Source organism: Amia ocellicauda, chromosome 1 (genome assembly GCF_036373705.1).
Source record: "Amia ocellicauda isolate fAmiCal2 chromosome 1, fAmiCal2.hap1, whole genome shotgun sequence".
Classification (NCBI taxonomy): Eukaryota; Metazoa; Chordata; class Actinopteri; order Amiiformes; family Amiidae; genus Amia; species Amia ocellicauda.
The window spans coordinates 13540893-13566757 of record NC_089850.1 but is presented as its reverse complement, the minus strand read 5'-3'; the positions used below and the strand labels follow the sequence as shown (position 1 = coordinate 13566757).

Here is a 25865-nt window from a genome sequence, read left to right as displayed (position 1 = left end):
GCAAGGTAATATTTCCACACATGCACAAATGTATATAGTATTATCTATCTATCTATCTATCTATCTATCTATCTATCTATCTATCTATCTATAACGTTAAAATACTAATAGCCAAAGAATTTCTAATTGTACATCATTCTTTAGAAGTATTTTGCAGAAATATCACTGTATAAATATCCCTTGGACCAAGCCCATGAATACATATTGCCCATTTAATCTCTATAATATAAATATATTAACTCTGTTTTATAATATTATTTTCAAAATTTGTTTGTTTTGTTTTTTCTACGAAAGACATTATGATCCAATCCGCTTCTACAGCAACACCAGAAAGTGAGCTAGTAAGTAATCTTTTCATTTGTCTTAATATATGACTGTGTAACAAAAACATAAGTTGAAACTCCTTTTCATTTTGATGTCAGAAGACTGTAGTAAAGCTTTAGTATTTTTCCAAAATTGTAGCTCCATACAAACAAGATCAAATAAATAAGCCCATATTTATTATACATACGGGACATAAAATACATAAAATGCAGTAAAGAATATCACCCATGCTATACTTTATATTTTACATATTATTTTTTACAAACAGGTACTGAATGCATTAATGTATGCATTTCATTGTTATTACTGCTTTAGTACACAAATAATTTGTGGATTAGGGTTAAGGTTAATTATCTAGGTACGGCATATTGAAAAACAAATGTATTTTGCGCTCAATGGTTAGTCAACTATTAGTAGATGCAATTATTAAATAAATAATATATGACCTACTGTTGGCTAAATAACATTTTATTACAAATGTAGGCCTATTGATGAATTTATAACATTGTTATTAACAGTTATTCAATGCAAGTAATGATCCATTAAAAGAAAGAGTAACCAAGAACACTTTGGGCAATTGTGAATGAAGACTTCCTTTACCAGAGTCTTTCCCTTTAACACTACAGGAGCCAGATTCCCACAATGAGCTAACACTTTCTACAGAGAATCCAGCTCTAGAGGTGGACAAGCCACGGCTTGACCTTCCCGTTGACCCCTCAGAAAAGGATAATGCCTTGGAAACGCTTCTAGGTGCAACAACTGAGAATCAGTTGAAAGAAAAGGAGAGTAAGGAGGAAGCCACAGGCCAATCCACCACCGACAGCATCGCATTAACAGAACCCACTCACAGTGTCATGCCTACAGTTATGCAGGTCACAATCGACCAGGTCACAGGTGAATCAGAACTTGTGGACACTAACCAGATTGAGCCGGATATCACGTGGGTCACAGACACTGCAGACACTGTCACGCCTTCGACTGATTCAGGCAGCGTCGGCCTACACAAGAACGTTGCTCCAAGCGGGTCTGTCCCCGGGGTGGACGGAAAAGACACTGTGCCTGAAACCAGCACACAGATCATGCTCCTCACAATTAGTGTGAACCCTCCTTCCCCAGAGGAGGTTACCGTTCACTCCACAGTGGAGGAAACTGACTCCTTACCTGAGACCAGCACACAAATCATGCTCCCCACAACTAGTGCGAACCCTCCTTCCCCAGAGGAGGTTACCGTTCACTCCACAGTGGAGGAAACTGACTCATTACCTGAGACCAGCACACAGATCATGCTCCCCACCACTAATGCGAACCCTCCTTTCCCAGAGGAGGTTACCGTTCATTCCACAGTGGAGGAAACTGACTCCTTACCTGAGACCAGCACACAGATCATGCTCCTCACAACTGGTGTGAACCCTCCTTCCCCAGAAGAGGTTACCGTTCACTCCACAGTGGCGGAAACTGACTCATTACCTGAGACCAGCACACAGATCATGCTCCCCACCACTAATGCGAACCCTCCTTTCCCAGAGGAGGTTACCGTTCACTCCACAGTGGAGGAAACTGACTCCTTACCTGAGACCAGCACACAGATCATGCTCCCCACAACTAGTGCGAACCCTCCTTCCCAAGAGGGGGTTACCATTCACTCCACAGTGGAGGAAACTGACTCCTTACCTGAGACCAGCACACAGATCATGCTCCCCACAACTAATGCGAACCCTCCTTCCCCAGAGGAGGTTACCGTTCACTCCACAGTGGAGGAAACTGACTCCTTACCTGAGACCAGCACACAAATCATGCTCCCCACAACTAGTGCGAACCCTCCTTCCCAAGAGGGGGTTACCATTCACTCCACAGTGGAGGAAACTGACTCCTTACCTGTAACCACCCTGTCCGCTATTACACAGCAGCCACCAACCGAACTGATCATAAGCTTTAAACCAGATGACGAAGGTTACAATGTGATTCCAGAGGGAGGTGACTCCCATTCAGATTCTGAAGGGGGAGAAGCTAAAGGGGAAGTCACAGTTTTACTTGAACCAACTGCTATTGTGCCAGTGACAACATCGGCAGAAGACATCAGCGTAGCAGGTGAGGAACCTGTTCACATCCCAAAAGCATTTACACAATCAAAACCTTTTTCAGAGATGCAATATTGTGTGATAAAGAAATAATACTTGTAATCATAATCATAATCATAATCATCATGCTTAAAACAGTGGGATATGGCCAATCAAGTCAAGATGTGACTATTATCTACCACCATAACATGTTGCAACGTGAAATATTACAGATAAAAACTGTTTTACACAACACGTTTCTGGTGCCACAAAGAGAAACCATTGGTAATGACGTAATTAGCAAAGTATGGCCGCTTTCTTGTTGAGAACAGTGATCCACTTTATCAGAGTTGCGTGTGTCACTGTACAAACATTGGCTTTATAAAATGCGGTTTAATTAAAGAACTCTGAGTCAAAAGAAAATGATCACTTCATGATGCCGTAGCACCGTTTGAAGGTAATTTGCAGCTAATTAAATGTGTTTAATGTGTCTTTCAGTATTTTTGAAGTAAAGACCAAGTTCATTTTCAAGTTACTTCCATTCAGTTAATTCAACTAATTATTTAATGACGAACACTAGTCCTGTGTGGGAATATTCATAGTTTTGTATTTTCACTAGAACTAGAAATGATCATGTAAGGGGGCTGTAGAAAAACAGATAAGGTAGAAACTCCACGATACTGATTACAGGGTCAAATCAAGAATGCAAGTTATACAGGGTTTTCTTCTTCAACCAGGAAAGTAAGGTTTTGTTTTATTTCATATTACTGTCCATCTACAATGGAAGCAAAACTGCAAATATTTTTCCAGGATCATAAAATGTAGAATTCAATATTCTTTGAACCTTGCTGCCCTGGCCAATTCTACATGATTAGTGATTTGAAATAAATTAGTCATTTTGAAGGATGTAACCAAGCCATTGAATGTGTCTCTCCATGATAAAAGCTTAACACATAATCAGTGTAGCATGTTGTCTGTGCAGTCACATTTCATTACTTCTGAATGGGACATTCATTCTATTCCACTGATGCGTTTTCACAGCATATATTAGACCCACCGAGACTGCAGGAAATAGATCACATTATTGTTATGCATACATTTTCAGCTGCTACTGAAATGTACTTCTCCCCACTGTTACTCCTCGTCTTCTCAGTGCTTATTCCGGCACTTTAAGTTTTCTAACAGCTCCTCTATCTTTGATAATGTCACATCTTTGATCCCAATGCATGTAGCCAAGATTTCTGCTTTTATTTTAACTGCCTCCTAACGTTTTAATTTTGTACTTTCTGTTGTATCTAATTCAGCTCAATTAGGACTAATCTAGATATTGTCCTTATTGTAATGTGGAGATTTTACCCAGCTAATTAATATTATAATTATCGTAATACAGGCATGGGTAGCACTGTTACCTTTCGAAATGTTCTATCTGACGTCTTACCTTTGTTCTTGTTTTAAAGATGTAACAATGGCAGAAAAGACAGAATTGTCAGGAGATACCCAGGATCAAGTAGATGTTCTCCAAGATGAAAGTGATGTTCTTCCCTCAGAAGACACCCCAATAATGCCACCCACATACGAACTACAAACAGACCCTGACACGTCTGTTCCTCTCACCACTACTGCTCCGACAAAGCCTCCAACCGTGTCCAGTGAACCAGACACAATTCTCACACCAGATTTAGGACCCTTTGAAGCAGCTGTCACTGATACCCCCTTAACTAGTTATGGGCCCAGCTTAGAAGCAGCACCAAATGATGTTGGAACTATGAAGCCATCAGTCACTGAGCCTTCAATCACAGACTTTTACACTGAGACCACAAGAGCCGTGCCTTTGACCGTATTAATTGAGACTTCTGTGGAAGAGATGACTGAATCTTCTGTGCGAGAAGCAGTCACGTCGGTGGCACCTTTCACCACACACTATGGATCTCCCAGTCCCAAGCCAACAGCTCCTGAAGAGCAGGAACCAGCAACCCACACGATTGCCCCAACGGTGAAAGACAAGGATATAGACTTTGAAACAGGAGTGCAAGACATCACAGCTGAGCTGGACAGGATTGACGTGGTCGACACTGAGAACATCAATGAACTGGAGTACAGCAGCGGATACCCTTTTGTAACAGACGAACACCCATTTGAAACCACAGCTTCCCCACCACTGAAATATCTGACCACTCCCTCGATGACCACGGCGAGCAAGGGCAAAGAGTTAGTAGTGTTCTTTAGCTTGCGAGTAACTAACGTGATGTTTTCAGATGACCTGTTCAACAAGAGCTCTCCTGAATACAGATCTTTGGAGAATACATTCCTTGAACTGGTAGGTGAACGTGTTTTTGTTGCTCTTGTGGTTGTGGCTTTAAACTCTGTTTTATCAGTGGTACCTTAATTCCAGTGGCTCTTCTCTCAAAAGCAATGTCTGAGAAGAAAGATCCATAGTTATCAAGCTTGTTCTAGTAATCCATTTGGTGGAACATTCTAGATAAACTCTACATTATTCTAGCTAGAGGCCTTTTTGTTTTTGATACAACTGAGAAGATTAGACATTTATCCACAGTTGTCAAACAATGACCCCTCTGTGAAGCCACTGGCTCCAAACCCTGTTGAACGCTTCAATAATCCTGCATTCAGCACATGTCTGTTTGCTGCCTTAAAATTCTTATTTTTGTTTTGCATTGTGTACTATATATTTAAGGGTAAAATTATATTTTTCAGAATATATCTGCATCAACAGTCACATTTTCTCACTCGTTAAGTTCTAGTTATTAAACAGAATTTAAAAGATATATCCCAATATATTTCTGACAGACAAATATATAAATCTGTCCATTCCGCCATTTGTAATGTATTACATTCATTAAAATACCAAAGCAGCTGCTATAATTAAAGATTGTCATCATGTTCCGACTAACACATTTTTTTATGGCAACAGCAGTCTCAGTCAGTCAGACTCAGTCAGCCCTTTGATTTAAAATATTTTGATCAGTGATTAAAACAAGGAAATGACATTTGAACAACCAGCATTTGCACTCATTAAAAAGCTTGGATGTAACAGTTCCCGAATGTTCACTTCAGAAATTAAGGTACATGCACACATATTTCACTTTGACAGGCCAAGAAACATGAATAAAGATTAATAAACACAACAACAAACAACAACAAAAAATAGTTACAGGTTAACGTCTATAGAAGGTGTTATTTTGTTGTACAAAAATCAAATACAAATCCTATAAAACAGATGGTTAAATTTTGTTTCACCTAGACACAGTTCACCCATCAAAAAGACTGGCCAAACCACGGACCGTCCAGTAAGTCTGAGGCTGGGAGACAGAGGACACTAGCGTCAATACCGGTACATAAGCATTGGACCTGAACATCTCCTGCCTCAGGGAAAGCATGATGGATTTCATTTTTAGCCAATGACAGTAATGCTTTTTTAAAATTCCTCACAATTTTAAGTCAATGATGAATGCATTCTGCTTTCTTTAACTAACATCTAGAATCACACTAATATAATTAGACAACAATTAACGGATCCGAAAATTATTTGAATCTCGATGTATAATATCAGTCAAGGATTTACTAGAGTATGTAACTACTTAGTACTAAAGTGAACCATTTATATAGATTTAGCTGTTTCATTCTTTTAGATTTTGCATAACAGAAAAAAAAAACAATTGCTACAATCTTTCTTAAAAATACCTCCTCAAGGATGTTTTACCTGTTTATTTTTCACCATGTCTGCCTTTTTTCATACCTTTTAACCTCACTCTTTATTTTGTTCAATGTCTTCACTCTCATTGCTTTATAGTGCTTTATTGTTCATCAACAAATTTAGATTTCTTCCATGCTGCCAAATGTATTTCTTTCTAATTCCCCTGTGTTTGCCGCAAGATATCTCAAGGGGAGGGAAGTTTCAGTCCCTGGCTGGTTTTGTTACCAATATCCACAAAACAATATGGTGGTGTGTCCGTGTCTAATCACTCTTTGATAGACGGAGGACGTGAGGTTTTGAGTTGTTGATGGGATGTGTCTCTTTGTCTCTTTGTGGATTTATCCTCAAGGATAAGCTTTCCAATTTCCATTTCATTGCTTTTCAGAAGAGCTAAGGATCCCTCTGAGCAGGCAAAATGATTTTTTTGTTTTGTTTTTTGATCACTTGTGTGGGTTTTAGAACCTCAAAATGAAAATTTTCCCAAACGAGAGGAGAGGAAATTAACATGATCCCAGAATCTCATCATGCCATTTCTTAAAAGAAACCTCAAGGCAGCTTTAAGTTGTGTTTCTTGCTGTTTGCATAAGGATTTTCTTATTTGTTTTTGTGTATTCAATTATGTATTGCTTCAGTCACAGCATCGCATTCAGCTACCACAGTTCAGCAATCTGATCACCTCTGTGCTTCTTCATACCTTAACAAACTGACTACAGTCTACGCATCTGTCATATTGCATGTCCCAAGACTAGACTATGAGAGAATATCTCTTTTTCAGCGCCAAGACTGTAGAATGCATGACCTCTCAAAGGTCTCCAAAACTGGTCCTGGAGAGCCCCAATTAGTCACTGTATATCAGCAATTTCAAAAGACTTGGAAAACATGCAGGCAATTGATTAATTAAGCATATCACTTGTTTAAGTAAGGGAACTCTGGTTGGTGTAGACTGAAGGTTAATCATATGTATTTGTTCCAAATGCTCTCTAAATGACAACATTGACCAAAACACTTGCTTAATTCATCACAATGAAGTTTCCAAGTCCTTATTTACGACTGACCTATACAACAGATTGGGGATCTTCAGCACTGGTGTTGGGGGACCCCAACCTACCTGATAACTTTCAAGAGTATTTAAAACCTCAGTGAATTTTTTTTTAGTATTTATCTATCTATTTATTTTTGTGTTTATTTTATGATGACTCTTAATCAGTGGACACTAACAACTTGTTTCTTTTTGTGTAATTCTTCCTTATACAGCACGTTGTGATGCTTACCATGACAGGTTCTCCATTAATTAAAGGTTAATTTTGCTGCTGTTATTGTTTATTGCTTTCTATCTGTCAGCATATGCCCCTTTTGACCTGATAATTGTACATGCACATGCTAATGCTATTAAACGGAAATCCTGTAATTGCCTAACAACTTAAGTTTCACAATTGCTGGTAATCTGCAAATGAAACAAGCAGCCCATTGAGACTGAAACCAATTCTGTAGACTGTTATGTAAAATCTGCACACAGACCTATACATCCTGCAATCCGAGCATCCAGATGACTGGTATCGGGGTGTCAGGAGAATTTCTTTGATGATGAAAAACACATAGGTGATGTATGCTCATGAATAAGAGGCTTTGGAACTATCGAAGCAAAATAATCTGGCTCCTTTATACTTTGATGTGAGTAGGTTTGCACCCAGTGACTTGGATTCCCACAAATTGGCAGTGTGTGCTGGAGATTAATGGGAAAGCCATTGTCACCGAGTGGTGCAACATCACATGATATAGTACTGTAACCGATGAAGAAACCCCAAAGCTTTATGTGGTTGTGCAGGAGGTGGACTTAAAAAACAGGACTGAGCAATTATTTAGAAACACTTTATTTATTAGTTTCTTCCTCTATCTATCCATCTATCTACTTATCTGTCAATAACATATGTAGTAAACCAAAAAATGTCACAATATGAATGTATTGTTTTATCAAAGTAATCATGCTGTAATAGCCCAGCAGAACTTTAAACACGTCCTGAAATAAATTACTCTGTTGTCTATTAATGAGTCAACTTTTACAGTAGACCGCACATGTTGCACAGAAGAGATATGAATGAATGCCCCTAATTATTAATCTAAATACTTTAGAAGCACAATCTCAACAAATTGTAGAGCAGCAAATATAGCAAAAGCCTTCCGTCTGATCAATTTTCCAACTCTGTGGTTGAGTTCAATTAAATGTGGAGATCTCAGGTGAAAGGAAAGCTATGAAGTCACCATGGGGAAAAATGTGTACCATTGAAAATCATAATAAAATCAATAAAGACATATATATAAATCTAGGTCTAATACACCTACATATGTGAAAATAATAAATGATGGGACCATTTCTAATACTAGTATTGCACTGGAGTGTTAGAGTAGCCAAATAGCAAACCACAATTTACTTCTTAAAAGTTTTGGAGAACGTCAACAGAACAGTGTTGAATTAACACACAGGTATGAAGTTTATATGCTGCGCTGGTTTGTTGGAACTAGCTTAAAACTAAAGGTGAGGACTTGAGCCCCTAATCTTGGGTGTCGGCCTTCATGAATTGACCTGGAATACTTTACTTCCAGTGCAGACTAGGTGTAGTTAGGAATTGAGGTCATCTTAAGATGGTTTTAAGCTTCACAGACACGGCCAAAGCCAGAAAAGTGAGCAAAGGGACATTTCTTAAGAGTGACCACAGCATTGCCTTTAGAGCAATGAATGAGCGAGTTGAGAAAAAAAACATTTAAAATAACACTTCAGTGTTTGGCAAACTGGTTCCATATCTACAGCTTGACTTGGCTTGCCACACTCTCTACTGCATTTCTGTCTTTTGTGTTTCTGGGTCAGATTTTATTTTTAGGGGCACGTTTCTTAACTGCTAACAAGATTATTTATACATTTCCTTTGTAAAGCTATTAGTGAGCAGTTTATTTGGGATTATTCATTAATGGTATATACTAAGAGTTAAGTGATATAATATTCAGCTCTTTATTACATGTTTATTATTGTTATTTACTAAGAGTGGACATCAAAATAAGACACATTCTCTTTCAGAAGAAAGTCTTTGTTGGACACATGTTGTAGACCAGTGGTTCTCAGCCATGGTCCTGGCGGAACACCTACCCTGTTGTTTTTTGTTCCAACTGAGCTCTCAATTACTTAATTAAACCCTTAAGTGAAGTAATTTGATTATATTTGAATCTTTAAATTGTGTAACTGATAAACAGTTGGTTCCTTAATAAGATAATAATTTCCTTATACAATTTTATACTTAACTTAAAACCCCTACTGTTAAAAATAATTTAAAAGGCTGTGATTTAGGAAATTATTACTTCAATTAAAGGTTCAATTAAGTAATTGAGAGCTCAGTTGGAACAAAAACCAGCAGGATCGGTGTTCCGCCAGGACCAGGATTGAGAACCACTGTTGTAGGCTATATAGTTCAATAGCAGACAAGGGGGACACTCAGAAATAAAATTATATTTTTGTCTCATCTTTTTTGTTTTTCACATTTTCTCCAGAGCAGCTTTGATAGGAACAAAAAAATGTCCCCCCAAGGCCTTGTTCAGAATTTAATTCCATCTTTACTGTCCTAGACTTTTACACAACCTAAAACCAATTAAACTAAAACAACCAAACAAAACTAAGTAGATGAATCAAGGTCAGTGTTTCTTCCAATCCTCTCATAGTCTTAAAGCTCCAACAACACAATTGTATCTAAGTGCTCACAGAAAATTGCAAATCATTCAATGCAAAGTTTCAGCTGACCACAGATAAGTTGACAAGTTATTATTTTACTTTGCTTTCTGGAATCTTTCAAGAATAGTTTTGATAGCACAGCTATTAAAAACAATACCTGCAACATGGTTTTCAAAGAGGCCAAAATAAGAATGTGCTTATAATGACATTTCTCTGGTCTCTTAATAACACAATTCAAATTTAAAATGTATCATGTAGCCAATTTCTGTACTTAAAATATATAAATGAAGTGATTTGGATGCATAAATAAGGCTTTACAATTACTTTGTAAATGACTTCTTATGTTACCCTTTGAAAATCATTCTGCTACTGTCCACACTGCACTTTTTGATCAGTGTTTTCCCATCAGTTCTGCTGTATTTTTAATAAGCAATCACTATAAAGCCTTCTCTTTGTTTTTGTTTATGTAAATTTGCCCTATTATTACCATTATGATTGTGATAGACCACTGCACTGACTCATCAAACAATTAGTGAACTGCATTTTAAAGCCCACCATGAATAATTGAAGTGGAAACAGGTGTGTTTTGGTTAATATTAAAGGTTTTTTGAGCCCCTGTAACTCATCTATTTATTTATATCATGCTCTGCAAAGGCCTGTGAGTTCAGTGCATCATGATTTTGTCACAGGCAGAACTGTAGTTTTCATGTCGGTTTCTGTGAGTGCTGCCAAACTTTAGAAAAGACGAGTTTGTTGTTCATACCAGTTTCTGTGCTAAGGGATGCAGCAACTAGGAAGACTTCCATATCTTGAATTCATTCATTTTTAACTTAATAAAATCTCAACAATCTCAACTGGTTATCCTTCACCAGAAAAATATTCTGAGCTGTGGTTCAGTTTAGTGTAACTGCAGTGAACAATGCCAAGTAAATGCCTTAAACTTTAGTCATTTGATCAAGTTGAGGTTCTTATTATCAGATACAGCATCTTTGTTTTCTTCTCTTTTTTGTGTTAGTAGTTTTGTCCCTTCTTGGGTGCTGTTTTCACTGGGAAAGTTTCAATTTTAATGTTGTAGTTATACAAGTCTACCAGCTTTTTGCCGCAATCAGAACTATCTGACAGCTTTACATGATTGTTTTGCTCATACACAAGAGCCTGTATAGTTTTCTTGTCCTTGTATTTATACAGTGAGGGAAAAAAGTCTTTGATCCCCTGCTGATTTTGTACGTTTGCCCACTGACAAAGAAATGATCAGTCTATAATTTTAATGGTAGGTGTATTTTAACAGTGAGAGACAGAATAACCACAACAAAATCCAGAAAAACGCATTTCAAAAAAGGTGTCTTTTATACAGGTAACGAGCTGAGATTAGGAGCACTCTCTTAAAGGAAGCGCTCAAGATTTGACGGTTCATGGCCCCGTCCATCGTCCCTTTGATGCGGTGCACTTGTCCTGTCCCCTTAGCAGAAAAACACCCCCAAAGCATAATGTTTCCACCTCCATGTTTGACGGTGGGGATGGTGTTCCTGGGGTCATTCCTCCTCCTCCTCCAAACACGGCGAGTTGAGTTGATGCCAAAGAGCTCGATTTTGGTCTCATCTGATCACAACACTTTCACCCAGTTCTCCTCTGAATCATTCAGATGTTCATTGGCAAACTTCAGATGGGCCTGTACATGTGCTTTCTTGAGCAGGGGGACCTTGCGGGCGCTGCAGGATTTCAGTCCTTCACGGCGTAGTGTGTTACCAATTGTTTTCTTGGTGACTATGGTCCCAGCTGCCTTGAGATCATTAACAAGATCCTCCCGTGTAGTTCTGGGCTGATTCCTCACTGTTCTCATGATCATTGAAACTCCACGAGGTGAGATCTTGCATGGAGCCCCAGACCGAGGTAGACTGACAGTTATTTTGTGTTTCTTCCATTTGTGAATAATCACACCAACTGTTGTCACCTTCTCACCAAGCTGCTTGGCGATGGTCTTGTAGCCCATTCCAGCCTTGTGTAGGTCTACAATCTTGTCCCTGACATCCTTGGACAGCTCTTTGGTCTTGGCCATGGTGGAGAGTTTGGAATCTGATTGATTGATTGCTTCTGTGGACAGGTGTCTTTTATACAGGTAACGAGCTGTGATTAGGAGCTCTCCCTTTAAGAGAGTGCTCCTAATCTCAGCTCGTTACCTGTATAAAAGACACCTTTTTTTAAATGCGTTTTTCTGGATTTTGTTGTTGTTATTCTGTCTCTCACTGTTAAAATACACCTACCATTAAAATTATAGACTGATCATTTCTTTGTCAGTGGGCAAACGTACAAAATCAGCAGGGGATCAAATACTTTTTTCCCCTCACTGTATATTGTTTTTAGCTACCAATAACGTCAGCACAGTATTATTTATATTGAACTCTATACACAATACCTCACCACACACAAAATATATGAATGTATAATAAACAATAATTTTATCAAATTAGTGACACCTTTTGAAATATATTGCTTGAATTGTACTGAATGTGAAGGGATTGTTTTTCTATTCCCCAGTGAATAGTTATTAAGGGCTATGCAGAGACAATATAGCACCCTGTATTTCTTTTCATAAGGTGCAGGTTATGTGTTGGTAATATTGTTTTTAATACTTTAAATTGGGCTCAATATCTCTGTTTTTATGACATTTTTCTGTACCACTTTTCAATACAAATGAGGGTTCTGTAATTTCTTCATTTTCTGTTTTTCCAGCAATGAGATTGTTGTTTTGTATCTGTGATTCAGAGTATAATCAAACCTGTCTAGAAAGTAATATATGCAGATCTGTGCAGTGTTATCCACCTTAATCACAGTACAGGCAGTATTATCTAGTGCCATGTTTGGTCAATAACGCACCACAAAGCCCATTAAGCCATGAGAATGGATGTGTCACCATTTTAGAAGTGTTTTCAGGATTTGAGGATGCAAGCAAAACAGATTTACAACCCTTTGATATAAAATCAATTATATCTAGTTAGTTAATTTGTCCTTGTCTTAAAAAGACTTGATGAAATGTTCAATAGAGAAGGAAAATACAAGTCCACTTACAGCTTTGCACTCATCCCACTCTATCTACCCAGAGCAGGCGACCAGAGCTGCAACGCTCCTTACCCTTGGGTACGAATTTATAATTAGGTTGCATAATACGTGTATATGTTGCTATTACTAATTTATTAATAGTTTATATAGTGTTTATTAACTGCTATTCATCCTGTGAAAGTGCTAACTAAACTTGTAACAGTCAATCATAAGTAGTTGAATCTATCTTCAAGTGCTATCAGAATGATATTGTCCTTCCTGCAGTTTCTCACACTTGTCGGTCTTGGTGTCCCCATGTCATTAACTACACAAGTAGACGACAGTACATTTGACCAATATGTGGATCTTACTCTAAAAAGCCCTGCCTTTACTACACAATATCCAGCAGCACCACTGACCCTTGAAATTAATATAGCATGAACAGAACTTTTGAGTGGTGCACACTTACAGCTGGTCAAAATACTAAATCTAGATTGTGTTTCTTAGTTTCAAAAACTCCCTTCCATTAACATTAGACTGAAAACTAGACAATCTTTCCATGTCTTCCGGAAGAGTATGCTCTAAATGTTAATGATCGTGCTTTACTGCTTTGTAAATCTGTCTCTATCTTCACAGAAATAATTGATTAGTTCCATAGGCAGAATGCAGTGTCTGTATAATTAGATATGTATTGTTTAAATGTTTTCCTAAAATTTTCCACTAAACTATACTACTTCTTCTACTACTGATAATAATAATTATAATAGTCATTATTATTATTATTTCTCTGTTTTTTACTTTTTTCACAGTGGATTTTAACATCACAAACCAAACATTTAATATTTAGTATACTGGGATTTTGAAATATCTTGGAGAAAAACCAAAGCCATAAAAATGGATTTGTGGCAGTGGGGTATCAATAACACTGTTTATAAAATGCTTTTGTGTTTAAAAGAACTCCAAAATAATCTTGAAATAAAACAATATATATGTATATGGATATTAAAATCCACCATGTTCATGATGTGCTTATATGTTTTTACTGAAGAATTCACCCAGCTCAATAGTGTTCTGAATAATTTGATTTCAAAGTGTTGATTCGTTTTTATTAGATTAGTTGATAGATTACTTTTCAGATCAGGCTTGCTCTGCAAATGCATTGATTTCCTCAGGTTTCAGATTTCCAGATAGCTGTAAATTTTACAGGGTGTATTCTGTTAATTGAACGTCTAATTACATGTTTTATAGAGGTTGAAAATATAAAATGGTTAAAGGTTGTTTAAGGACAACAACTTCTCTGGTTCACTGTGGATACTCTATCAATGTATTTGGGCTAGAGCAGGGGTTTTCAAACCGGTCCTGGAGTACCCCCTGCCCTGCTGGTTTTTGTTCCAACCTAGGTCTTAATTACTTAATTGAATGGTATATTGCTTTGTTAGGTCAATCAAGGGTTAAATCAAGCAATTAAGACCTTGGTTGGAGCAAAAACCAGCAGGGCCGGGGGTATTCCAGGACCAGTTTGAAAACCACTGGGCTAGAGGATTAAAAGGTAAAAAACATAACGACAAATGCATGGGCTATAACAGCCAAACGATGCTTCTTGTTTTATACCCTCATCAACAACACTGGGTTATCATTATTATTTTTGTTCAAAATCATACCTGCATGTTTAAAACGACTCACCTACAAAACAATAAAGTCTGAAAATTAGACTTTGTTTATCTGCCCCTGTGGACAACTAACATAAATCTATGACATATTGAGTTTCTAACCAAACAGCAGGGGTGTCTGAGTGTGTCTGTCAACACAAAGTAGCACTAACAACTAGTACACAGTCATCAAAGAAATATCATAGAAATCTGCAAACAGCCCACTTTGAAAGATTTTTAAACTGCTGTAAAATTCAGAATTAACAAGCTTTCTGCAAACATATTTTTTATTTAATGTCAAGCCTCATTTTAATGTATTCTAATTCTCATTATTAAAATTCAAATAAGTGGGGTGTATTATGATCCCAAGAGGGATATATAAAACTAGAATGTGTTTTCTTACACTGTGTGTTCAGTTTGTATTTTCTTCTTTTTCTTTTTTCCAGCTCCTCCCCTACCTACAGTCTAACTTGACAGGATTTAAACAGTTAGAGATTCTCAACTTCAGGAATGGAAGTGTGATAGTCAATAGCAAGATGAAATTTGCCAAGTCTGTGCCATATAACGTCACCCAGGCGGTGCACTGTGTCCTAGAGGATTTCTGCAACGCAGCAGCCAAGCGTCTTGACATTGAGATTGACAGTCGATCTCTGGATGTGGAGCCGGGTAAGAATGGTTTAACAAAGTTTGGCTTCTCTAACCTATGTTTTGAGGTCACCTATTCAATATTCAGTTGGAAATAAAACTAGTATTTGCAAGGTTCATCAGAATGAATAATTTTAAAATCGGAAATATGATGTACTTCAATATTGATGTCTTCTGTGCTGTTTCCCATTGTTTCCCTCCAGTGTCCAAACAGCGTGCGACCTGTGTATCTCATTTTCACTATTTCCAGAAGGTGGAATTTATGAAGGAAAAAGTTTCATCTCTTTAATCTGTAGCATTCCTGCAGGGTTTTAAAGTGGCTTATTCCATAAATATCTGTTACAATCTAAAATCTAAAGGGCAATTGCATACTCAGTTTGATTTATTTTGACATAGGAGGGATTTGTGATCATAAAGATTGTGATAGTTCATAATAATATACGGTAATGTACGTTTATAATGAGACATTTAGCAGTCATTCACAAGAACACAAACACAATAAAATATATAATTTTATCTAAAATTTTAACATGGATTTAAAAAAATATATGAATATTAACAAATCTTAACAAGCCTTTTCTTAATTTTGAAATATTGAACATTATGTATAACCGTACGTATTTACGCATTTATAACCCCATTGAACAACTGCAGTGTCTGCTGCTTAATGAGTCAGACTTCATGCAATCTATGAAGGACACGACATACAAATGAAACATGCAGGATGCCGGACAGGCCCCTAAAAAAGGAAAAAGAGAATCAATAAGATTGACTGAAAAGGTTAAGGAAGACCTAAAAGCTTCCATCTCGTTTTGTACTCAAATACCTCACCTCAGACGGAGATTGGCTGACTTTCAAACATCGCATAGGGTTAAACCACTTGAACATCTTCTCGCAGCTGATTGAAGGTTAGGAAAGTGGGAGAAATCAATGCAAAGTTGGCCTGCAAGTGGCAAAGCGGCGTGTCATTAATACTAATGCCCCGTTCTTTCCCTTTTTCAGCTGATCAAGCAGATCCGTGCAAGTTTTTGGCCTGCAACGAGTTTGCAAGGTGTATGGTAAACAGATGGACCAAGGAGGCCGAGTGTGTGTGTGAGCCGGGCTACATCAGTGTGGATGGCCTGCCGTGTCAGAGTATCTGTAGTCTCCAGCCAGACTTCTGCCTCAATGGTGGGCAGTGTGAAATAATTCCAGGGCATGGAGCTGCTTGCAGGTACCTGAGACCCAGTAGGCCACACTAAAGGCATCGTAGGTCCCACACTGAACTGACCTTTCAGTGTTGTAATGTTAATGTTTTATTGTAAAAATAAACCTGTTTGATGTAAAATGAAAGGCTTTCTTCACATGTGGATGACTTACCCCTGCTGTTCTCCTTTGCTTGTCACTCATTACTGTGAAATTTTGACCTTCTTCTTTCTCTTCCTCTCCTCCTTTCTTGTGCTGTCACATGTGTAATGTTGTGCTGACGTATGAAAAGGGAACTCGTCACACAGTGAACAGTTTCCACGCCTTGCTCGTCTAACCCTTCTTCTTTTTTTTAACCTTTTTTTAGATGTCCCGTAGGTAAACACTGGCAGTATCACGGAGAACGCTGCACCGAACTGGTGTCACATCCAATAGACCCTTTCGTTTTCATTGCCTCAGTTGTGGGTTGTCTGACCTTTGTTTTTGCCGTGATAGGTGTCTTGATTTTCATAAACAGAAAATGTATACGGACCAGAAAGAAAGTGACTTTAGTGTAAGGTTTTTTTTTTTTGTATATACTTTAAAAATTTTATATATTTTTTACATTTTTTTTTTTTTGGATGATCTTGGAATTTCAAAAGAAACTCCCAATCTCTTCTATATTATAGACACACTCACAGCCCTTATACATTTGAGAGCACTGTGAGAGTAAATCCGGTTTTTGAAAATGAGGATGCTCCCCTGACACGTGCCCCCAGCATGCATTGCCCTTCAAGTATCGATGCTGGTCCTTCCGAGCTTGCTGAGCAAGAAACGTTAGACACAATTGAAAACATACACCTCAGTATAGAGGTAAACAGCACAGAGCAAATGTCTTCTTACTCTAAACCACCTTCCCTTTAGCAATCACCAGAGCAATACTAACGCCATTTACTGTGTGTTTTATGAAGTCATTGGCTTATCCTATTGTTTTTCACCTTTCTTTTCTCTTATAAACCCTGAACTGAAGCAGCTTTTGTATTAAGTTTTGGTGCCAGGCACTAACACTTATTGCCCATGGAACAGTATCCTCTCTTGTATTTGTATGCCAAGTATCCCAGAAAAACAAACAAAAAACCTTTAAGGATACAGGTGAAAAACACAAAACACAAATTGCTGGGTTCCTGCAATCAGATTTGTTCAGATAACACATGTACCTGCAAAATGTCCTAGTTTTATATTTGGTAATCTACCTCTGCATCTTATTAACATCACTCAGGGGTGCTGCACATCAAATTAATTCTCTAAAATTGGCATCTGGGTGGTAGAAGCCATACGGTCTCATTTTTAAAGCTGTACAAAATGACACAAATAGATTTTTGAAGCCAAATTAAAATGGCACATAATTAGCAGGAAATTATATGGAAAAACTTTTGCAATTGTCCTGATACGTATGACGGCACATACAGATACCTAATGAGACCAGTACTGCATAGTTTGCATCAAGTTTTTCCAGAGGATACTGCACCACAAAAACACAAGCATGGGCCTTCAATCTAACAAAGGAACTCATATAGATCTCCTGACTAATTTATCTTCTTTACAGCAAACCTCTTGTCGTCCTTCACCCAATGTGATTTTTCCCTTGGAATAATGTAATAGTGCAAATTGTTTTTTCTGTTCGTTTGTCCATTGGTTTGTTTTTTAAAATACGTTTGCACATGCCTTCAGGAAGGGACTGATCATTTCCATTTATATTTGTATTTTTTTCTTAGATACCCAGGTACCTATATACCACAAGACCTGACAAGTTAGTTACAGAAATGGTGGATTTCCATCACTGTATTCCGCACACTGAGGTAAGGATTAGTCTCCTATCCGAGCTCACACAGCAACACAACGTGTGCACAATCACACTGCACAACAACAAAACCTCTCAACTCTTACTGTCATTATTTATTTAGCAGATATCTTTATCCAAGACAACTTACATTGTTTAACACTAACATACATATCACATATACACCATATCACGAGGGTAACAACATCATTTTAAAAAGATATGAATACAGTGAATACAACAAGTAAATTAGAATGGTTTTGAAGGGTGCCAAGATAATATATCTCAACGGCTTTTCTGTTTCTGTGTCTCTTCCACAGGTATGGCAATTACCCAGGTCAGGTGAATACAGGACTGCCTGCTGCCCAATAAGGAGGGTATCAGAAGACAATTGCTGTGAAGTAACCGTGCTCTGAAGGCACATCATGTCTCGAGCGCTTCGTAGCAACAGTTTCATCGTAGAACTCTGCTCCTCATTTGAACTTTTTCTGCAGGACTTCCGGATGTTTTTGCACACACACATCTTGGTGACACTTTATAGATATCTGCTAATTACCTGGATTAGAGCTAAAACAAGCAGATGGGCCACTATTTGGAAGCCTGAAGTGTGCCCAGTACCATTAGTAATCATTTTGCTGTAATTTACAAGGATGTCATGTTTGGATTTTCATGTAGTAGACTGAGTAGTGACTGCTTTATAATATACTGGCTGCAAAGTGTACGGCAAGCCAAATTGTTATCCACAGATATCTCAAATTGCATTCCTAGCCATCTATTAACTTGTTTTGAGATATCTCGTTCAACTTAATTTGAAGATGCTTTAAAATCTATTTTATCTTAAGCAATTCAAATTAATTCACACATATATATTAAAATGAAGTCAAATTAGCTCCAAAATATATGTATTTATCTAATCTAATTCAGTTTGAGATATCTAAATTAACTTAAATATATATTTAACTTCATGATAATTTAAAGGAATTTTGAATGAATAATGAGCTCTCTCAAAATAATGTCCAATTGGAGATATCTCAAAAAGAAAGGACATCCTGTTTTTGAGACACACCAGAAGTTATTTACAATATTATCTAAAGAAAGGCAAGAATTTGATATATCTTATAAAGTTATCTTTAAGCTGGTTTAGAGATATCTTATTTGAAAGTGCATTCATTTTCAGACATCTTAAACTATTTTAGGATATCTTCAATTGATTTAAAGATAATCATTTTGAGATATCACTAAATGATTATTTGGCTTGCCATGAAAGTGTTCCTCCTGTGTTTTACAAGTTGAAAGGAATAGAAATATGTTTAAATAGATTTTGTACCCTTGTCAAAGGTTTAATGCATTTTTTCCTCACAATGAGGTAATTATTTACTAAGATTTTGATACACACAGCTGTATCATTATTAGCAATTCTGTTACCCAAGTTAAAATGTCATACTGTACTTTTGCTACTTTTTCTGCAGTGTCCCAAATGTAAAAATATTTGAATGTAAAAATGTATACAATGTTTACCACTTTGTTCAGACTTTTTTGTGTTAACGTGTTCTTGGTTAGGATTGTGAATCAATGGATGTCAATGATTTTTAAAATGTTATTTTAATTAGGTTTTTGTTTGTTTGTTTTGACGCTCAAAATAACATGAACTTTGAATATAAGCATCACCATTCCTATCTACAAAGACCTGCAAAATACATTGCTGTAAAAATAAACACTTTTTCTTTTTGTTTTGCGCAGTTTATGATTTCTTATTTTTTTGTGTGTGGTTCATCAATTAGTTTGTATAGTTCAATCATTAATCTGCAGTTTCTGAATTGATGCATAAAGTGTCTGAACTGGAATACACACCCATTAGTAAAAACCTTGCACATAAACTAACTGATCAATAAATACAAACAAATTGATAAACCGTGCAAAACAAATTAAACTTGTAAATTTGTATCAACCAGTCCACCTTCGGGGCTCTTTGAAAACAATGTTTCAGCCACATCTGCAAAGAAATACAAATGTCTTATTTATATACTTCACAAAAATGGAAATTAAATGAAAACCAGTTTGCTGTATATCTTTATATTTTGGGCAAATTATTGAAATGTATGTAGAAAAGTCTGTCTATTTAAAGAAACAAGTTTAATCTGTAAAGAATTATAATGTAGTTTGTGAGAATAATTTTATATTGAAATGTTAACAAACAATTAATTAAAGTAAATCTTTCCTACAAATTATTCATTTTCTGTTTCTAAAACTACTGCAGGGGATGACAGAAATGGTCATTGGTCTCACAATTCAATGTATTGCTTTAATTTATTCTTTAATGTAGGAGTTTAGGGCAACAGGAGTTTTTGTATTTTTTCTTACAATCAATTATGAGTTTAAATTTGTATCCTAAACACGTTTACATATCCAAGCAATGCCCAAGAAAATATGAATTATTTTAAACGCTCTTCTTGTCAATGCTTCATGTATGTATAAAGCAATTCTTACTATATATATATATATATATATATATATATATATATATATATACACACACAGATATTTCTTCAGTTGGCAAGATATCAGCTGATTATCTGTTTTTTTAACTCAGGTACAGCAATAATTAATTAACAGGCAACTTTAATTTTAATGTTGCTTTCCTTAGAGCAGCCTGTATTATTATTCAGATTCCACATAGCGAGATCACCTGACCTGAACAGCTAATTTAAAATATACCATGGTAATTAAAATTAATACAGTACGTTTTGTTTCTCAGACTTTCTCTCACTGTTTCCAAATGGGTAGCAAGAGAGGAATTACATACTAATAAAGTTGAATAAAACTTAAAAAGGTAATTAGGTAGAGTGTTTATCTTAAGTTATACAATTAATTTTGTTAACGACAATAACAATTGATTAAAAAGTGATGAGTTCTGACCATGAGATCTGACCATGAGATAGACCACAAGATGATCACAAATAGTGGCCTAATACTGCGGTTCCCAAACTTTTCACACTGTGGTATGGCCATCTCTGGTATTAGAGTATTGCAGATCACCACAATATCAACTGCCAACTGACGTACAGTTTATCTAAAACATACACACATGAGATTAAAACTTGATTAAGATTTGAGATTAATGCGTAGGGGTGAAGGACAAAATACGTTACAGACACCGGTATCAAATGTTTGTGTCATATGACGACATATGTCATCTGTTGTGAATTTTGTTCTTATTATAAAAATTGATGCACGTGGGGAGCGAAGGCTGGCCCGTGTGGTCCGATCCAACAGACGAGCTACTGTAGCTCAAATTGCTGAAAAAGTGAATGCTGGTTCTGATAGAAAGGTGTCAGAACACACAGTGCATCGCAGTTTGATGCGTATGGGGCTGCGTAGCCGCGGACCAGTCAGGGTGCCCATGCTGACCCCTGTCCACTGCCGAAAGCACCTACAATGGGCACGTGAGCATCAGAACTGGACCACAGAGCAATGGAAGAAGGTGGCCTGGTCTGCTTTCAACAGAAGATTCAATCGAGCCTTCAACTCCTGCTGGCGTCGCCTAAACGGTCCTGAATTAATTAATTGGTCAGTTTATTGTACAACCACAATAAGAAGATAAGATAGTAATTCTGTACATGAAAAACAGGTGTTTTTTTTATTTTATAACCATATCCACTGTGCTGTCACTGATGAAGGTGGCCTAAACTGGGATGCACAATGGGGCAAAACTGTATAGATCACACTGTGTGCAAGGCTGACACTTATGGGGCACCATGACTCCATAACTCCATGACTTTAAAGAATTGTAATGGTACTGTAGGTTACTGTCATCAGGACACGGACTCTTGAAGTGCTTTATATTGTCCAATAGTCCAATTAAACAAACAAGAATAGCAAGGGAAAAAAATGACAATGTCAAAGGTCTGCTGAAAAGTTTCATTATAACAAGAGCACAAATAAAACAGAGTAAACTTAAGTTACTGAAGTGGTGGAATATGACTGAAGGATATAAGGTAGTAGCCCACTGACAAGAACACATCATTCAATTAATAGTGCAACACAGTAACAAGTGCAGTGTCTGTCTTCGGATGTCTCAGTCTATGGTTGCGTCGCCTCTCCCCACGGAAGAAAACCCGCCTACAGATTGTGTAGTTCACCTTAAATGCATTTTCATTATCAGTACAGTCAGCACAATTCAGTGTCCAATTCTCGTCAGTATGTTGGCAGACCCTGGCTGCTGGGGCGCACGTCTGATGAGATGGAGATCGATAGTGCGGTGATCATCTAGGATGCCTGATCCGCGCTGTCCGTGCGAGAACTGTCCAAAAGAGCTGCCAGTGGAGAGCACTGCACATGCGCAGCAAGAAGCGTCAGCGCACCGCGAGAACTGCGCATGTGTAAACGAGATTGATCGGCGCAGAATTGAATTGTAAGCGTACAATAAAAACCATAAATGTAGTTTTGCACGTACAAGTATTTCTGTGCTCGCTAATTTTGACAGTGAACTCACTCCATAGGGTACACAATTCACCTTGACACGTATACGTCTTCTGCGCTCTCAAATTTTGACAGTGAATTCGCGCCCCATAATTAAATATCGGGACGGAGGCGGGAGGCTGATGTTTTTTTGTGTTACCAGCAGAGCCGGCCCGGCATACAGGCGGACTAGTTGGTCACCTAGGGAATATATATATATATATAATCTAAAATATGACATAAATAAAACATGTTAACAACAACAGCAGTTCCGACTGAGGGCTGGCACTGCGCACAACATGGCGACTCCGCGCAGTGACGTGGCGCACAGACGCGTCTTTTGAAAGAGCAGAGCCGCCGGGCGCAGGAAACACACACGGCAGGTCAAGGCAAGTTACGGATGTTTATTCATGATCTGTTTCACCTCATCTGTCGAGTGATGCTGGTGTGTGACCTCAACCCATGCAGCAAAGCTAGTGTAAGATTGTTCCTCTAGGCCTGATTAAAGTACATATAGTTGACTAATTTGTTCAAAGAAAGATACAGCTTAAACTGGTTTTCAGTTATATGCACTATATGATATACCTTTACAGTGTGTGGCAAATGCCGGCTGGAGATCCAGTTTGCAGGAGCAGTGCAGTGAGGCGGCGCACGGACGCTCTGCTGGTGTAGCGACGTGATTTACGTTGTCAACGGTGTGCCGTGTTGCGTGTCAGCTGCTCACACTAACAGTGTGCATCCAGGCGCATGATTATTAACAGTGTGCCGTGTTGCGTGTCAGCTGCTCACACTAACAGTGTGCATCCAGGCGCATGATTATTAACAGTGTGCCGTGTTGCGTGTCAGCTGCTCACACTAACAGTGTGCATCCAGGCGCATGATTATTAAAAGAGGGGTCTCTTCCCCACCTCCGGACCCACGCATTGCCCTGGCTGGTATCGGCGAACTCTTTCAGATCGGAAGCAGTGGTTAGGGATGTAACTGGCCAAACAAATGTTGCGGAGCAATGACAGCATGAATGACCTGCTGATCAGTTTAAACCGCTGCTGCAGTGTGATCATTGATGCACTCAGTAATTAGCTAGTAGTTAACTACAAGATGTCTGTGGGGATATGCTCCCGGCACCCCCCATTCTGTCTGGTGCAATATTTAAATGTTACATTTGTTATTGTTATCGTTATTTAAATGTGCACGTTGCAACATGTGTAATATAGGGTTTTCTGTACTGAGTATTTTTGGTGTGGGTGTTTTTTTCTTACATGAACTGTTTATAAGTTATGGCTGTTATTTCAACGTACACAGTGCACTTTACATTTGTATATTTACAACGTGTATGTGCAGTATGTTCTGTGATGTGCACTATTTAAATGACTGAAATTAACTTTTGTTTGCAGTTTCTCATTTTAATGAGTAGCTATTGTATGTATTTTCAATGAATGTGTGCAGGAGTGCAAACTCTGAAGACAGATGTCATTGTGCCCTGTGCCACACACCTTATCCGCCTGAGCCAGGGCCCAGATAACACTACTGCATGTTTAAAGGGGACCCTTAATACTATCAGTTGTATTGGCTCAAATTAGCGCTTGAAACGAATTCAAAATAAAATATATCGTAAACGATAAGTTGGGAAAAAATGGATGTTGATATCAAAAATGAAACCATCGAAAGCAAAATGTATAGAATTGTAACCAAAATAATGATATCAAAAGCAAAGCAAAAAAACGCAATAATTTAAAAAATAATTAAAAATCGAGCGCAAAACCCGCGTCTCTCGTGTCTTTGGATTCGCTTTTTCTTTGCGTTGACGAGCTTGTCGTGAGGAGGCGGGATCATGGCTCTCCATTTGTCCACTATATTTGAGTGACGGTTCTTCCTAACCCAGTCAGTGAGCATGTTTTATTATTGCTTTGCTTTTGATATCATTATTTTTGGTTACAATTCTATAAATTTTGCTTTCGATGGTTTTATTTTTTATCTCAACATCCATTTTTTCTCAACTTTATTTTTCTCATTTACGATATATTTTATTTTGAATTTATTACTTACAGTGCTAATTTGAGCCCATACAATTGGACCAGAAATGATTTTGGTGCCATTCTTCTAAATTAGAGAAAGCTCACAGTGCATGTACAAATATGACATTGTGGCATGGGGGTCACCAGTTTGGGGGTCTACTCCCAGTTCCAGAAATAGTTCCCCAGCATAACACTATTGTAGCACTATTGTACCTTAATGCCACTATTACTTTTACAAATTCTGTTCAGTTTAACAAATTGTAGAAAATATCTATTCATTATTATTGTTGTTGTTACTATTAGTTTTAAAGTTAATATTATTTACACTATGTAATTCCTAATTTTCAATAAAAACACAAGTTTCATGAAGCCCAGAATAAGTACTTTTCAGTTTTGGACGTCTTTGTAAATCTTTCCCCTGTTCCGGCATTCAGACGTTCTGGGTTTTACCCGGTCCCCCTCACTAACTATGTTCATCCACGGATATTTAATTTAATATGACCGATGACAGCATGATGGCTGCTGTGCCAGTGTAGAGATTGTCATGTGCATTTTCTTTTGATTGGATGACGTTTGTTTGCTGTGTTGAGTTCATAATGCATGTGCGCTGACGTTTGTGACATGTGAATACGATTTATATTGTTACAATATGACATTATTTTGTACATACTTACAGCTGTTTTTTTTTTTTTTTCTGGAGCAGTCTAGTTAAAGTACCTTGCTCGAGGGATTGAACCCACGACCTTCTGCTCAGAGTAAAAACTAGGCTAGATTGAAGCATTTATCATTGAAATGATTCAACTGCTTAAGGTAAGGAGTAACTTGATCTGTCTATTGGCATAACCGTTATGTGAGATAATTTAATGTCTGGGTGGTGAAACCAAGGTGACACCAAGTCAGTAAAAGCTCATGGCATTGTTTCAGTGCCTTCTGGAAATCCCAAAAGGTTCTGTAGTCATGATCCAGAAACCCCAATGGCTGGCTGGAGGGGATATTCAGTGGAGTCATTATTCATTTTAATAATCAGTCTAAACACATTAATGGATGAATGATTGAATAAAAATAAAAACATTTCACAGTGCTCTCTCTTTTCAGGCACATCAGCCATCTGTTGATATTCCTGGAACGGTGGACAGGAACTCGACTGTGGTTACGACGGGTTCAGGAATTCCTTTTACAGTAGTGCAAGTGTCTCTTGTTCCATCAGTTTCTGCCCGTTTATTCAAAATAGTCGAATTGTACAGGACTGC

At 37.6% G+C, this 25865-nt stretch overlaps 1 protein-coding gene across 3 annotated transcripts in view; it reads left to right on the top strand.

Annotated features, from left to right (window-relative positions):
- Positions 1-19876, top strand: part of impg1a (interphotoreceptor matrix proteoglycan 1a) — a 38053-nt gene extending 18177 nt beyond the window's left edge. The window contains exons 11-20 of one of the 3 annotated variants that reach the window (XM_066723450.1): positions 295-341; positions 951-2412; positions 3839-4698; positions 5641-5730; positions 14940-15159; positions 16141-16351; positions 16691-16876; positions 16992-17175; positions 18078-18161; positions 18463-19876. In XM_066723450.1, the coding sequence (XP_066579547.1) occupies positions 295-341; positions 951-2412; positions 3839-4698; positions 5641-5730; positions 14940-15159; positions 16141-16351; positions 16691-16876; positions 16992-17175; positions 18078-18161; positions 18463-18558 (3440 nt within the window). In that variant the 3' untranslated portion in view covers positions 18559-19876. The remainder of the gene's footprint in view (positions 1-294; positions 342-950; positions 2413-3838; positions 4699-5640; positions 5731-14939; positions 15160-16140; positions 16352-16690; positions 16877-16991; positions 17176-18077; positions 18162-18462) is intronic. The other 2 variants (XM_066723433.1, XM_066723441.1) reach the window with 2 other exon arrangements.
- Positions 19877-25865: the final 5989 nt, after the last annotated feature.